The following is a 13,745-nucleotide window of genomic DNA, read 5'->3' as shown; positions in this document are numbered from 1 at the left end:
CAGGCTTTTTGCACATTTGTACCTAGCCTTTATGTTTTGCATGAAGCCAAGACTGTCTGGGTCAAATTATCTGCTAGGGTACAGGGCAGTGCTTAGTTGGTGAGGATGTTAGTTGAAGTAGATAGTGAGGGATGATGCAGTATTACTGTTTAACATCAGAAGTAAAAAAGTGAATTCCTAAATTAAGTTATTTTCCTACTTAGTGGGTTTCTGCTGAATGTATGAAAAAAAACCTGGGATTTTAACAGTATCCAGATATCCTAAACTACAGAAGCAATATGAGGTGGTATGACCTGAAAAAAGTGACCCTAGCTCAAAACATCCTTTTCTGCATGCTAGACATCTCACTATGCATATCCAAAGAAAACAAGTGGAATAGAAATTCAAGTAGCTCTGGGTTGCTAAAACCTTTTCTTTTAAATTGTGTATTAAGAGTTGCTTTAAACTTCTTTTTCACTGTAATAATAGCAAAAACATGAATCTTCACCCCTCAAACATTGCGTCACTTGGTCATACTCCAAACCTTACAATCCTCTTACTGTCTTCTGTTTCCCATATCTTTGCCCCTTACCCAGTCATTATATGCATTCACATGGACACACTCGCAACAGACCCAGTTTAGATAATGGACAAAGGAAAAAGCTGAGCTAATGAAAGGATTAGCTTCAGATTTTTCTTTGCTGAAAGGTAGTTATACTGGAAGGAATCAATGTAGCACTTGCAAGGAGAAAAGACAATATATTTACACAAACTTTAGGAGAAATGCATATTAGAGCATGTAGCCCTGAGGGAGGTTACATTCATGGGGAAAAGGAAAATTTGAAAAGAAAAGCAAAAGAGTACCAAGCTAGGATATGTCATAAGGTGCATGTCTGGCTTTATACCATCCATTCAGTTAGAAGTTCTATCTTTTTCCCTCTAGGGCAGTTTTTACAATACTTCATGGCTGTCATGAGGTATGGTCCGATGGAGAAAAAAGGTAATGCAAGTCTTGTACCGCAAATGAATAATTAGACATTTGTAAGAGTAAATTCATCCTGTATGCAGAACCTTAAAAGGAACACATTTTGCTATTAGGAAGTCTGATGCTATCGGCAGGCACGTAGCTGTTTCTGTTTCTCAAGCACTGCTTGAGTGGCAGCTTTTAAACAAATATCTGAGTGTGGCAATTTACAAAATCAGATTGTGTACAGCATTTCCTTCTCTGGACCCTAATTAGGAATGCATTACCTTGTGAATGAATGGTGCTGCATCTTATTTGCTTGAAAAAACAATTATGCCAAACTAGCAATGTGTGAAAGGCAGCACAAGATGAAGACAGTACTCTGTTTTGGTCCTAGTGAAGTGTAGCTCTTTCAGTTCGCTAAGGGAAGTGTGGGAGAAGCAAAGAACAAGAGATTCCATAAGAGAAAGATAAGATTGCAATATAGAGATTGTAACGTCACAGTAAAAAGGGACAAAAGGAAAGATTAGGGGGAAAAGAGGAGGAATGATGTCATGAGTAAAGGGAAAAACATGAGAAAATATTACAGAACTGAGGAGATGAGATGTGGGGGGGAAAAGTGGTTTAGAAGAAAGGGAAGATTTTTATAAAGGGCAAAGGGAAGAAAACCAAAATGAAAGAGTACAAATGTATAACACCAAATCAAAGAGAAGATATGTGTAAACACAGGTATAGCCTATTATTGGGTTGTCAGTCTTCATTCTTCAACAGAAGGCAACATGATTTCTGGCCCATTGGCAAGCAACAGTCTCTGCAGGTGCAGCTTTGAAAACTCCTGTTGTTCAGGAAATATGTTGTGGAAGGTACATGACAAAATGGACAAGTATCACATCTACTGTCCATTCTTTCCTCTCTCTCCTCTGTTTAATACCCTGTATACTTTAAAAAAGTGACAATTCTGAAACAAGAGACAGATACTCAGTAAGCTCTGCTTATTTTTTCCCTTTGTCTTGCTTCTGTTTGTACTTCTAGGCTCTTGCTATTTAATCTTTTTTTTTCAGCGGTGACACCTGAACTCTGTCTCAACCTGAGCACCAAATATTTGGAGCTGTCCTCGCCACAGCAGATGGAATCAAAGGCCTCAGTCATTCTCCGTCTGTGTAAGGGCCCCAGTGAAACGTGGTTAAGCTATGGTAGTTTAGCTTTTATATACTGTAGGATAAGAGTGGGCACACAGTTTGCCACAGTGTAGCTGAGGTGAAACATGTCCCTGCACCCTTTTATTTTAATTTGTTCATTTCTGCATACCCTTAAATTCTGACCCTGTTTATCATAAGAGAGTTTCTCAGATGAGCATGGGTGAAAGAGGAAGCACAGGAACTTCCTGTAAATGGGGACCTACTCAACTTGCTATTTCATGGATTTTGCAGAAATTGCAAAATTTGGCAATCTCCACAAAATCTTCCGGTGGCGGGGAGAGGGGAGGTGGAACTTACTAAAAATAAAAGGCTGGCTCCATAGTGAGAGCCAGCAGCCCTTCCAGCGGTGCAGCCCAACATGAAGGCGCTTGCATGAAGCGTATTCAAGTCAGCCGGTCCAGATGATTTCCACCCTAGAGTTCTAAAGGAATTGGCCAAGGTCGTTGCAAGACCCCGGCACGGCTTTACGAGCACTCGTGGTGCTCAGGAGTGGTGCCGGAGGACTGGAAGAGGGCCAGCGTGGTTCCCATCTTCAAAAAAGGCAGGAAGGAGGACCCGGGAAACTATAGGACAGTTAGTCTTACCTCGATCCTAGGCAAGCTGTTCGAGAAAATTATTCTGGCACACATCCAGGAGGGGCCAGCAGGGGACTGCATGCTTAGGGGCAACCAACACGGGTTCATCAGTGGCAGGTCCTGTCAGACCAACCTGGTGGCCTTTTACGATCAGATCATTAGATGCAGGGGTAGCAGTGGACATAGTCTTTCTGGACTTCCGGAAGGCTTTTGACACTGTCTCTCACCCCATTCTCATTAAGAAACTGGGGGGCTGTGGTGTAGACACCCACACAGTCAAATGGGTCGCCAACTGGCTGGAGGGCCACACCCAGAGGGTGGTAGTGGATGGGTCCTTCTCAAACTGGAAGGACTTGGGCAGTGGGGTTCCGCAGGGCTCGGTCCTCAGGCCTGCACTGTTCAGCATCTTCATCAGTGATTTGGACAAGGGGGTAAAAAGCACCCTGTTCAAATTTACTGATGACACTAAGATGTGGGGGGATGTGGGCACACTAGAAGGAAGCAACAGGCTACAGTCAGACCTAGACAGGTTACAAGGGTGGGTGGATGAGACTAGGATGGGATTCAACACAGGCAAGTGCAAGGTGATGCACCTGGGGAGGAACAACCGGCACCATACCTACAGGTTAGGGAACTCCCCTCTTGCCAGCACGGAGGCGGAAAAGGATCTTGGAGTCATAATTGACTCCAAGATGAGCATGGGCCGGCAGTGTGGGGAGGCAGTTAGGAAGCCCAACCGCACCTTGTCGTGCATCCACAGATGCATCTCGAGCAGGTCCAAAGAGGTGATCCTCCCCCTCTATGGGGCACTGGTCAGGCCACAGTTGGAGTCCTGCGTCCAATTCTGGGCGCCACACTTCAAGAGGGATGTGGACAGCATGGAGAGGGTCCAGAGGAGGGCCAGTCTCATGATCAAGGGGCAGCAGGGCAGGCCCTATGAGGAGAGGCTACGGGGCCTGAACCTGTTCAGCCTCCACAAGAGAAGGCTGAAGGGGGATCTCATGGCCTGTTAAAACTAGTCAGGGGGGATCAGCAGGCATTGGGGGAGTCACTGTTTCCCCAAGCACCACCAGGAGTGACCAGGAATAACGGTCACAAGCTGGCAGAGGGTAGGTTTAGGTTAGATATTAGGAGGCGCTACTTCACGGTCAGGGCAGCTGGGGTCTGGGACCAACTTCCAAGAGATGTGGTGCAGGCTCCTACCCTGGGGGTGTTTAAGAGGAGGTTAGATGAACATCTTGCTGGGGTCATTTGACCCCAGCACTCTTTCCTGCCGTGGCGGGGGGTCGGACTAGATGATCTGCTCAGGTCCCTTCTGACCCTAGAAACTATGAAACTAAGATAGCTGCTTCCCCTTGCCTCTGGAGAAGAGGGTTGCCTGTGATGCAGCCCTGCTCCTCTCCACCAGTCATTGGGGGCGGGGGAAGGGAGGAGAGACGGACAGGGCCACTGGGATCCTTCAGCCAATCAGAGGCTTGGGGGGAACCCCACCACAATAAGCCTGTTGAAAATGGCAGCTGGCCCCATAATCTGTTCATGAAATTGCCCAGCCACCACCTCGAGTTGGGTAGACCCCTATCCACAGGGAAGGCAGGGGTCACTGAGGATTCTTATTAAACAATGCTACCAATCCCTATCTGGCTTTGCATTTTAACAGCAAAAATGACTCCATTCATCCCATCTGAGCATTTTCTTTATGATTCTTATATATACAGTACTCTGAGAATTAAAAGGATAAATATTTTACTTGCCATTTGGTGTAGAGGATCTGTTCTTGTCCATATTTTGTATATAGACTTAGTTTCTACTTTATTGGAGTACACAATATATTGAACATATACTCACAATCGTGGGGTTACTACAGCTATTCTTTTATAGCCTTTTACATTTGTGAGAGTTGAAAAGCCAAAACTCTGCCCCTGGACCAGTACAGTCAGAGTAAGGCTACTGATCATGTAGAATTCCACCCTCTATAAGCTTGAATGACTCTTTGAGCAATGAATTCTTTTGCAATATTTCAAAAATGTAGTGTCACTCTGTATCTGGCACCAGCTGAGTAGAGTTTTCACAGAAAACCTGTGTAGTGTATACACTACCTTCAGGAGATCTATTGAGGATGACACACAGGTGATAAGCTTTGATTTTTTTCTTAACTTTTTGTGCATGCTACATATAGTATTTGACTAGGATTATGAAAATTAAAAATAACTGGACTGGAGATGAATTAATTCAAATGATCTCTCAGCTGGTGACTGGAGAGGAAGAAAAAAAGTGATGCTTGCAAAAATGCTTTGAAATGACTGCTGATAACGCAGTATATTTCAGGGCCAACATGATAAACAATATTTTATTATGAGGACATGGTTGTACATGGTAATTTACAGACGCATAAAAATAGAAAAATCCCCGTACTGATCAGCTATCTGAACTAGATAAAAATATTACAAAAATGGTCATCATGACAGGTAAGGGAACTAGGAAATGTAAGAACTGAGGGTAAGAAAATGAGACAAAGTAATAGTAGAGAAATCAATTATATGGGGAGAGGATTGTTCCCCCCCCCCCCAAAAAATGACATTGTATTATTTTGCATATGTCTTGTCAGTTGTATGTTCATTTATTTTTCTAAATTCATTTATGTTTCTTTCTTTGGTGGATTATTGGGATTTCCATGGAGGAAAGGGTTACATACTGGACAGATGGAAGAAGGCACAATAAAGAGAGCACAGGAATGCAAATAGAAAGATTAAGAGTAGGAAAAATGGGAAGTAGAACTAAATTTAAAGCAGAGATGTAAGTTCGAACACTGGTGCAGATTTTGAATATGAATCTGAACTCTGTTTTTAACCATTAGTGACCTGGAACCTGCCTGCCAGGTTGTCCCATTCTGCCACAGTTGGTATCAGCAGAAATGAAGTTAGAGTTCCTTTCAGTTTATAAGTCGAATAAGTTTTTAGCTAGTTGTCTAGTTGTTCTCTTTGAGGGCTCTTTACCTTATGAGTTCATTACCTCTCCAGTCCAAAATAGTTTAAATTTATGGCCAGCGCATGATAAAAGTTAATTGAGGCTTCTGATGAGCATCGTACTGTATGTTAAATTGGGAGGTATTGTTTGTTTCCTGGAACTTCTTTTCCTGGAACATGTAACTAGCTATTTCTGGTATATGGTGGACTTACCTTGTAGTTAGGATTTGTCATTTTAAGTGAATGTCTTTGTATTGATATTAAACAGCTACAGACTAGGAAACAGAGTTTTGTAATCAAGGAGGCATAAGACCTGCATGCTATGGTAATCGCCTGCAGAGATTATACTTTTCTATAGCCAGTATTTGTTATCTGGGATGTATGTGGTGGTGGTGTGTCTACATATCTTACGTTGCTAAGAACAGCTTTGTAGCTGATATACAAGTACAGCAGGTTTCCACTTTTAGAAAAAATCAGCATTTACCAACAGTATCTAACATAATGTCATTACTTCACTGTACTTAGGGTCTGTTTGTCCACATGTAATAATATAATTTTACCTAGTTAGTTTTAAAAGTTACATAAAGGTCTATGAATATTACTGTATGTTGTACCATGTAAGTACATCTCCATTGAGGATCATATTGGTGTTTAACTATATCAATTTCTAAACCAACACGGGTAACGCAGAGTATAAATTGTACGTAAACCATCTCTTAAAATAGAAAGTAACTGCTATATCTCAAATAAGTCACACTAACTGTTGGCAAATGCTGACTTTTTTTTTTAACAACAATCATTGTACAGACCTTTGTAAGTTAATTTAGAGTTATAACCTTGATTTCCTTTTGCCTTTTGCCTGGCCAAATTTGCAGTGTCAGCAGTCCTTAAATTATCTTGGTTGTGAATATCAATTTGCAGCTAAGTATTATATTTAATGGTGGAATGATAGTAGCTACTCTATAGTTAAGGTCCCATCATTATGAATGTTATTTAACCACCCCCCATTCCCTTTGAAATTGCATATGCCACATCCTATATCACAGGGTTATTCGTTGTAGCTGTGTTGGTCTAAGGACATAGGCAGGTTCTTGCAAAGAACCTTTCCCCAACTATGTAGTTGGTCCAATAAAAGAGGTCATCATCCCATATCACATACATTCTTTCTTGGATCTTTAGAAAACTTATTAAGAAGCATTTCTGCAAGTGATATTTTTTTCCAACTTTTTCCCCAAATCTGATATTTGGCTACTGCCTCCAAATTTGTTTCACTTTTATGGCTTTCAGCAGGTACCAGTTAGTATTTCATGGGCTAAATGAGGGAATTACAAAGATATATAATAAAGGGAGCCCACGATGGAGTGTAAGCATGTAATACTGAAGTCACCGAGGAAAGGGTAAGTTGGAAGCTCATTAGAGCAGTGGGAGGGAGATTTTCCTTCTATCTGTAGCTTTTATGTATTGAGCTCACCTGTTAAATCTTAATTTTAATATTTCATTGCCTGTGGGAAAAATCCCTTCATTCTCCTCTGCTGTCCAGTGCTGTCATACCCCAACTGCGTGCCTCTGTCCTCTGGATCAACTTAATATTTATTTCGTAATTTATTTTTTAATACTTGGGCTCTTTTTAAAAGATGTAGAATTTTTGTGGACAATGTGGTATTGCTTTTTTGGAGTCAGTTGAGCTACACTGGCAAACATGCACATCAACTCTTAAAATTATTTGTTATATAGAAAACTATACAGGAGACAACCATCCTGTCATGGTTTCAGGCAACAATTCCATTTAGTTCCAAAATCAGTGTTTTGGCATCATTTCATAGTTTCATACCTTCTAGGGTCAGAAGGGACCTGAGGAGATCATCTAGTCCAATCCCCTGCCATGGCAGGAAAGAGTACTGGGGTCAAACGACCCCAGCAAGGTGGACATCTAGCCTCCTCTTAAAGACCCCCAGGGTAGGAGCCTGCACCACTTCTCTTGGAAGTTGGTTCCAGATCCTTGCCACCCTGACCGTGAAGTAGCGCCTCCTGATATCTAGCCTAAATCTGCCCTCTGCCAGCTTGTGACCATTATTCCTGGTCACTCCTGGTAGCGCTTGGGGGAACAGGGACTCCCCCAATGCCTGCTGGTCCCCTCTGACTAGTTTGTAACAGGCCACTAGATGCCCACTCAGCCTTCTCTTGTGGAGGCTGAACAGGTTCAGGTCCCGTAGCCTCTCCTCGGAAGACCTGCCCTGCTGCCCCAGATCATGTGAGTGGCCCTCCTCTGGTCCCTCTCCATGTTGTCCACATTCCTCCTGAAGTGCAGTGCCCAGAACTGGACGCAGTACTCCAGCTGCGGCCTGACCAGTATTGCATAGAGGGGGAGGATCACCTCCTTGGACCTGCTCGAGATGCATCTGTGGATGCATGACAAGGTACGGTGGCCTTCCTGACTGCCTCCCCACACTGCCGGCCCATGTTCATCTTGGAGTCAATGATGACTCCAAGATCCCTTTCCGCCTCTGTACTGACAAGAAGGGAGTTCCCCAACCTGTAGGTATGGTGCCGGTTGCTTCTCCCCACATGCATCACTTTGCACTTGCCTGTGTTGAATCCCATCCTATTCTCATCCGCCCACCCTTGTAACCTGTCTAGGTCCGATTACATTTGTATGGTACCAAGTGTAAATATGGGGTGGGAAGGATCTAACAAGTAGGCAGATGTTATGGAATTCCTGTAACTGAATCTCACAGGAAATATGTAAGTGTATCTCTGTACAAAGTCAAATTATGACTGTACCACCAAAAAAAAGAAAGAAAAAAGAAAAAGAAGCTCTGCGTTTAGGAAGGAGAGAGGCCTCAAACAGTCTTTCCTACACAACACATCTGTGCAAGAACAACTATAATTTAGCTTCCTGAATGCAAAGAGGTTCTCTAGCAACTAGGAAGATCAATACTTGGAGATGCATGACTATGGCCCCACCTGCTTTCATGCTGACCAGCAGTTATACATTGCATTGGAGGGATCATGCTGTATCCTAATTCAACAGGCATAGTAACTGTTGCTATGAGCACGTTCTCACAGTATATTGAGAAGTATTACGAGATTCCTGGCATCTCTAAGCGCAATATACATCACTGAAGTCAAGGGCAGTTTTGTCTCTCAGTGCACCTCTCCCCTTTCCTTCTCATTCCAAAAGCACGATTCAGGTTTTTAGAGCCTACACTGTGCTTGTGTTTATATACTGTAAAAAATACACATTCATGGATTGCATATAAAATGATTATTTTAAACTGGATATTATATATCAAGGTCAAACTTTGGCTACCCTTAAGAAAAGTTGAACCCCTGGATCCATATGCAGACCATTTACATAGATTCATGACTTTTGGAAACCACATTTGACAATTCTGACTCAGGTGCAAAACATATCAAACCAAGAGAATCAGTGTGGAGGTATACTTCCTCCAACAGGTATATTGAAACACTAATTACTAACTAACAAAATAGGAGTTGCTACAGCTTCTACATCGACCTAGTGCTGTAATTTTTTTCTTTGCCTTTTTTGCTTATCTTATTGTTTCTACTTTCACTAAAATGAATAAACTTCATGTTGCATGACTGTATTTAAGCAGGCAAGAGACACTATTGATGTATCCACTGATTCATCCTTCTTATAACTTCCATACGCTTCACTTGCCACTGTGAATCTTTAAGGTTGTTTATATTTACCTCCCCCAGCTGCATTTTAGTTCAGACTCACAACTGAACTATAAGTGCTGTTTGATTTGTAGCTAATAGTAGCAACTAGTTTTCATTATTTATGAATGTCACTGTCAGAATCCATTTACAGTTCTGACTGAGATTAAACTGATTGCAACAACTGATATGACCACAGCAATAAAGTAATTAACTGGCACATTAAAAACCTGTCAAGGTCTGGGGGCATTAACTCTCACCATTTTGGAAAATGTTCATTCTTCTGAGACTGCCAGTCCCTCATTTGTAATAGGTTTCCTTTTTGATTGTATTACCTATTTTATAGTCTTGTTAACATACACTTCTTATATTCAAAAGAAAACTAAGGAAAATCAAGAACTCTGTCAGAATATATATCTTCCATGAACCAGTACACCCAAATATTTCACTTTGTTCCTAGACTTTAGAGATCAGCATTGCTATGAAATAGCTGGGAGCAGGGGTGGTAGAGTATTCTGGGTATTCACATGCACAGGAACATGTCAAGTGTCTGTATATTATAAAATGTGTCTGAAGATTTCAGACATAAAAGCAGGATGAAGACATAGTCATTAAAAACAGCAGTAATTTTTTGAGTGTCACATAATTTAAACACTTTAAGTTATTGAAGTGTCATGAGTTTATTACACCTAATTTATTAATACAATCGTTGGGGATTCATGTATGTGTCTCTTGCTCTGCCCTCTCCTCCCAAACATAGGCTAAAAATATATTTTTAAAAATATTGGCCTGGTTTCATTAGTAAAATACCAAGAATAGGGACCAAAAAGGGGAGTCTGGAAAAGGCAATCAATGTCATCAAGCGTTGAAGACTTTCATACAATGGTTGAAGGAAAAAGTGCATTTTTATTTGTCTTGGGTGTTGAAAGGCAGAAAGATTTCATAAAGACCAATGAGCCCCTAGGCCCATTTAATGAACACTGGTTTATTCCTGAGGGAAGCCTTTCTCTGGCCATGACAAGTGACATCTGGATGGGAAAATATTCTGTTGTTTAGGATTTTATCCCAGACAGAAGGAGAAATCCTAACAAATACTTGTTATTGCTTTCACACTGTTGTAAAGCAAAGAGATCTGTCATTTATATTTAATCCTTATTATATGCTGAATTGGCCTTTTTTAGTTCACAGGTCATGTTATGTGTCTTTCCTACCTTAGAACACTTCTAATGTGCTTAAACAGTTGACAAAGAAGTGCTAAGATAGAGAGAGTAAAAAGGAGGACTGCAAAATGGTATAGACAAAAGAATCTGCTTGATCATAACACATGTGGAGTTTTGATAAAACAGTTTATGTGATACCTGAGAACCTTGTACATGGTAAGAGTTTTTATTTTTACATTTTAAAAAAATTCTCACTTTTTGTTATCTTTTTTTCCCCTAATCAGGACAGAATTTTACCCTAAGGCAGTTAGGAGTTTGTGAACCAGCAACTCGTCGAGGACTGGCATTTTGTGCGGAAATGGGGCTCCCCCACAGAGGTTACTCTATCAGTGCAGGGTCAGATGCTGATACTGAAAATGAAGGAGTGATGTCTCCAGAGCATGCCATGAGACTTTGGGGCAGGGGGGTCAAATCAGGGCGCAGTTCCTGTCTATCAAGCCGTTCCAACTCAGCCCTCACTCTGACTGATACTGAACATGAAAACAAGTCCGACAGTGAGAATGGTAAGTTCACTGTGTATAAGTATAATTCAATATTTTATTTTCTGTTTGGTTGCTAGTTGATATATTCAAATACAGTAACATTTAAGGAATGACCTTGGATAATGTTTTTCTTTTCTGGAAAAATCAATATTCGGTATCTAGTAAATGAATTATGCAAACAGTGTATATCATGTTTTAGCTTTAATTTAGAAGAAAAGTTTAATCTTGCACCAAAAAAGATTAGCTTTGACTTATCTCAGACCATGTCACCTGTTATCCTCTGTAGAGTAGCAAAGCAAGTGATGATAAAGTTTATCCCCAAGGCCAGCTTGCAATCAAAGATGTCTTTGTAAATTCCTCTTGAAGACATCTCAAAGAAGTTGCAGAATCTTAGAATGGATGAGTGAGCACACAGAATAGTTTATTAACAGGGCTCAAGTGATTGAAGAACAAATTTGATCATGCTTTAAACTTGCTAGCTGATGAGAGCAATTGAAATCATCCTAAAGAGGAGAGTGTGGCCTTTTATGTGCCTTGGGGACTGGATTACTGTGCAATTAAAATCCACAAAAATCTAAACAGCAACCAGGCATGTTGTAGGGATAGCACTCTTTGTGTTCTAACGTTTTAGTTTAGATGCATGAACATAGTTTAATAAAGCTTTTTTAAAAGAAAAACTTTTAAAAATCCTAAACCAAATTTTAGGTGCCTGACTAGGACCTTAAATAATATTAATGTTTAAGTCCACACATTAGAAGAAAACATGTTACCTTTAGCACTCTTACACTAGTTTTTTTTCCTCTCTTGTTTATTAGGATTTTTAGCAACACCAAAATCAAAAGAAGCTATTTCATTAATGACTTGATATATCAAAAATATAAAAGGGAAAAGGAAGGAGTGGGTAAAAGTATTGACTAAAATGTATACTAGAAAGGTAGCTATTTGACTGGATTTTTAAAATTAATTTACTAAACTTGTCAGCCCAGTTCTGTGATAGCAGAGGTAATTGTATTGTTATCTTCCCAGTCACAGCTATATTGCACTTTGGCAGCTAGCAGTTTTTGTATCTTAGTATTCTTTTGCAAAAAATAGTCTGTCTTCATTTTAAGCTAAAAGTCACAGAAAGTTCTTATTGTACCCATTTACCATGGTTCCTCTAGTGCTATAAAAAAGAAATGGAATCAAAATTTTCTTTATATTCATGATGAGTAATGTTTCCCCTGTGATTCACAGTCTCCTATACCTCACTTACAAAATATACATTGTACTGCAGAGGATGCCAGGCAGGGCTTTCATATCCTTTCTTTGTTAAACAAGAACATGAATACAAGCAAAGCAGGCGGGGAGGGGAGGATAGTCAACTGGAATCCTGCTCTACATTACAGTTTTGAAGCAACTCTTTGTGAGGAAGGCTTCATCTCTCAAACTAAGGAATGGAGACTTTCTTTGTGGGATGCCTGTTCCATTTATGATGTGCCCAAAGGAAATTTAGCTTGCTTGGGCTGTTCTTGTTGATTTATAGTATGTGTAGAACATAGGTAAGGCAACCCAGTGATTTCCCCGAAAGTGGGCTCATGCTTCTGGAACTCGTGCCAACTGGTGGGCTTTCAAGGCCTCACTGTAATTAATTTCAGTTTGGAGTACAGTGCCCCTCTGGGTAGCCAGGTCTTCACTTAAGTCCTGGGGTCCTCAACCCCTGGCTTGCTATGTGATCTGGCCCATGGTGTCATGTCGTCTGGCCTACAGGGCTGTCCATGGGTCCAGAAATTTGGCAGCAGGGGAGCAGTGCCACCACTCCCCTGCTGCCAAATTTCCAGACCCATGGGAAGTCCTAGGTTTTACATGCTGGATCAGGTTCCACATCCCAGCACACAGGACTGGGTGGGAGCAGGGGTGGCACCAGGCCCCAAGGCGCGATCCTACTGTGGTGTGCCAGGAGGTGGTAGCACCAAGCCCCTGGTCTCCAAACCTGGTATGCAGAGCAGGGAGAGGGCAGTGCTGGGCCCCAGGACTTGCTTTGGTCTGTGGGCCTGCCATGTTCCACACATTTGGCTCATGGGCCAAAAAGTTGAGTACACTGATTTGGCCAAAAGCTTACGACCACTTGACCACCAATGCTACCATACCATAACACCATTGGCATAACACCAGTGCTATTACTTTAAAAACTAAGTAACTATTTGTCCAATTTTTTAAAGCCTTACATAACGTGATTGAATTCCGTCAATATTAGAGTAGATTCTCGTTCTCTTGTTCCCTCCTCCGTGTATTTAAAATTGGAATTTTGTTTTATTTTTAATATGTGAAATAACTCTGAATACATTAGGAAAACATATTATCCAGCATTGGTAACATTATGCAAGCGGAGTGTCTGATGATCTCGATACCACTTCAAAGAATAGTTTAGTCACTAAAAGGGATTAGAGTTGATTTATTTATTGATAGGGAGGCCAGGAGTCCAACTTAAAGACAGTACCAGAGCTGCTGTGAGGCTAATGAAATTTTGATGGCCTAGATGTCCCCTGGGGTAAAAGAACATATATCAGTCAGACCTTGTCACAGTTCTCATTTCAATGGAGATACAATGTAAGTAGGGGCACACTGAATCTTCTTTGTCACTTACTCTCAATTTTGCTTCCACCAAATATGGAGGATGCAAATTGAAAGTATATTTTATAAAAA

At 41.1% G+C, this 13,745-nt stretch overlaps 1 protein-coding gene across 9 annotated transcripts in view; it reads left to right on the top strand.

Annotated features, from left to right (window-relative positions):
- The window catches only part of TENM3 (teneurin transmembrane protein 3), a 2,356,642-nt gene that overhangs the window by 1,911,120 nt on the left and 431,777 nt on the right, over nucleotides 1-13,745 (top strand). For 8 of the 9 annotated variants that reach the window (XM_090036139.1, XM_090036135.1, XM_090036141.1 and 5 more), the window contains one exon: nucleotides 10,806-11,084. The exons of the other annotated variant lie outside the window; for it this stretch is intronic. In XM_090036139.1, the coding sequence (XP_089892265.1) occupies nucleotides 10,806-11,084 (279 nt within the window). The remainder of the gene's footprint in view (nucleotides 1-10,805; nucleotides 11,085-13,745) is intronic. 9 annotated transcript variants of the gene reach the window in all.

Source organism: Crocodylus siamensis, chromosome 2 (genome assembly GCF_052110815.1).
Source record: "Crocodylus siamensis isolate JL-2025a chromosome 2, ASM5211081v1, whole genome shotgun sequence".
NCBI classification, from domain to species: domain Eukaryota; kingdom Metazoa; phylum Chordata; order Crocodylia; family Crocodylidae; genus Crocodylus; species Crocodylus siamensis.
The sequence above is the reverse complement of the archived record's forward strand: the minus strand, read 5'-3'. Positions and strand labels throughout refer to the sequence as shown.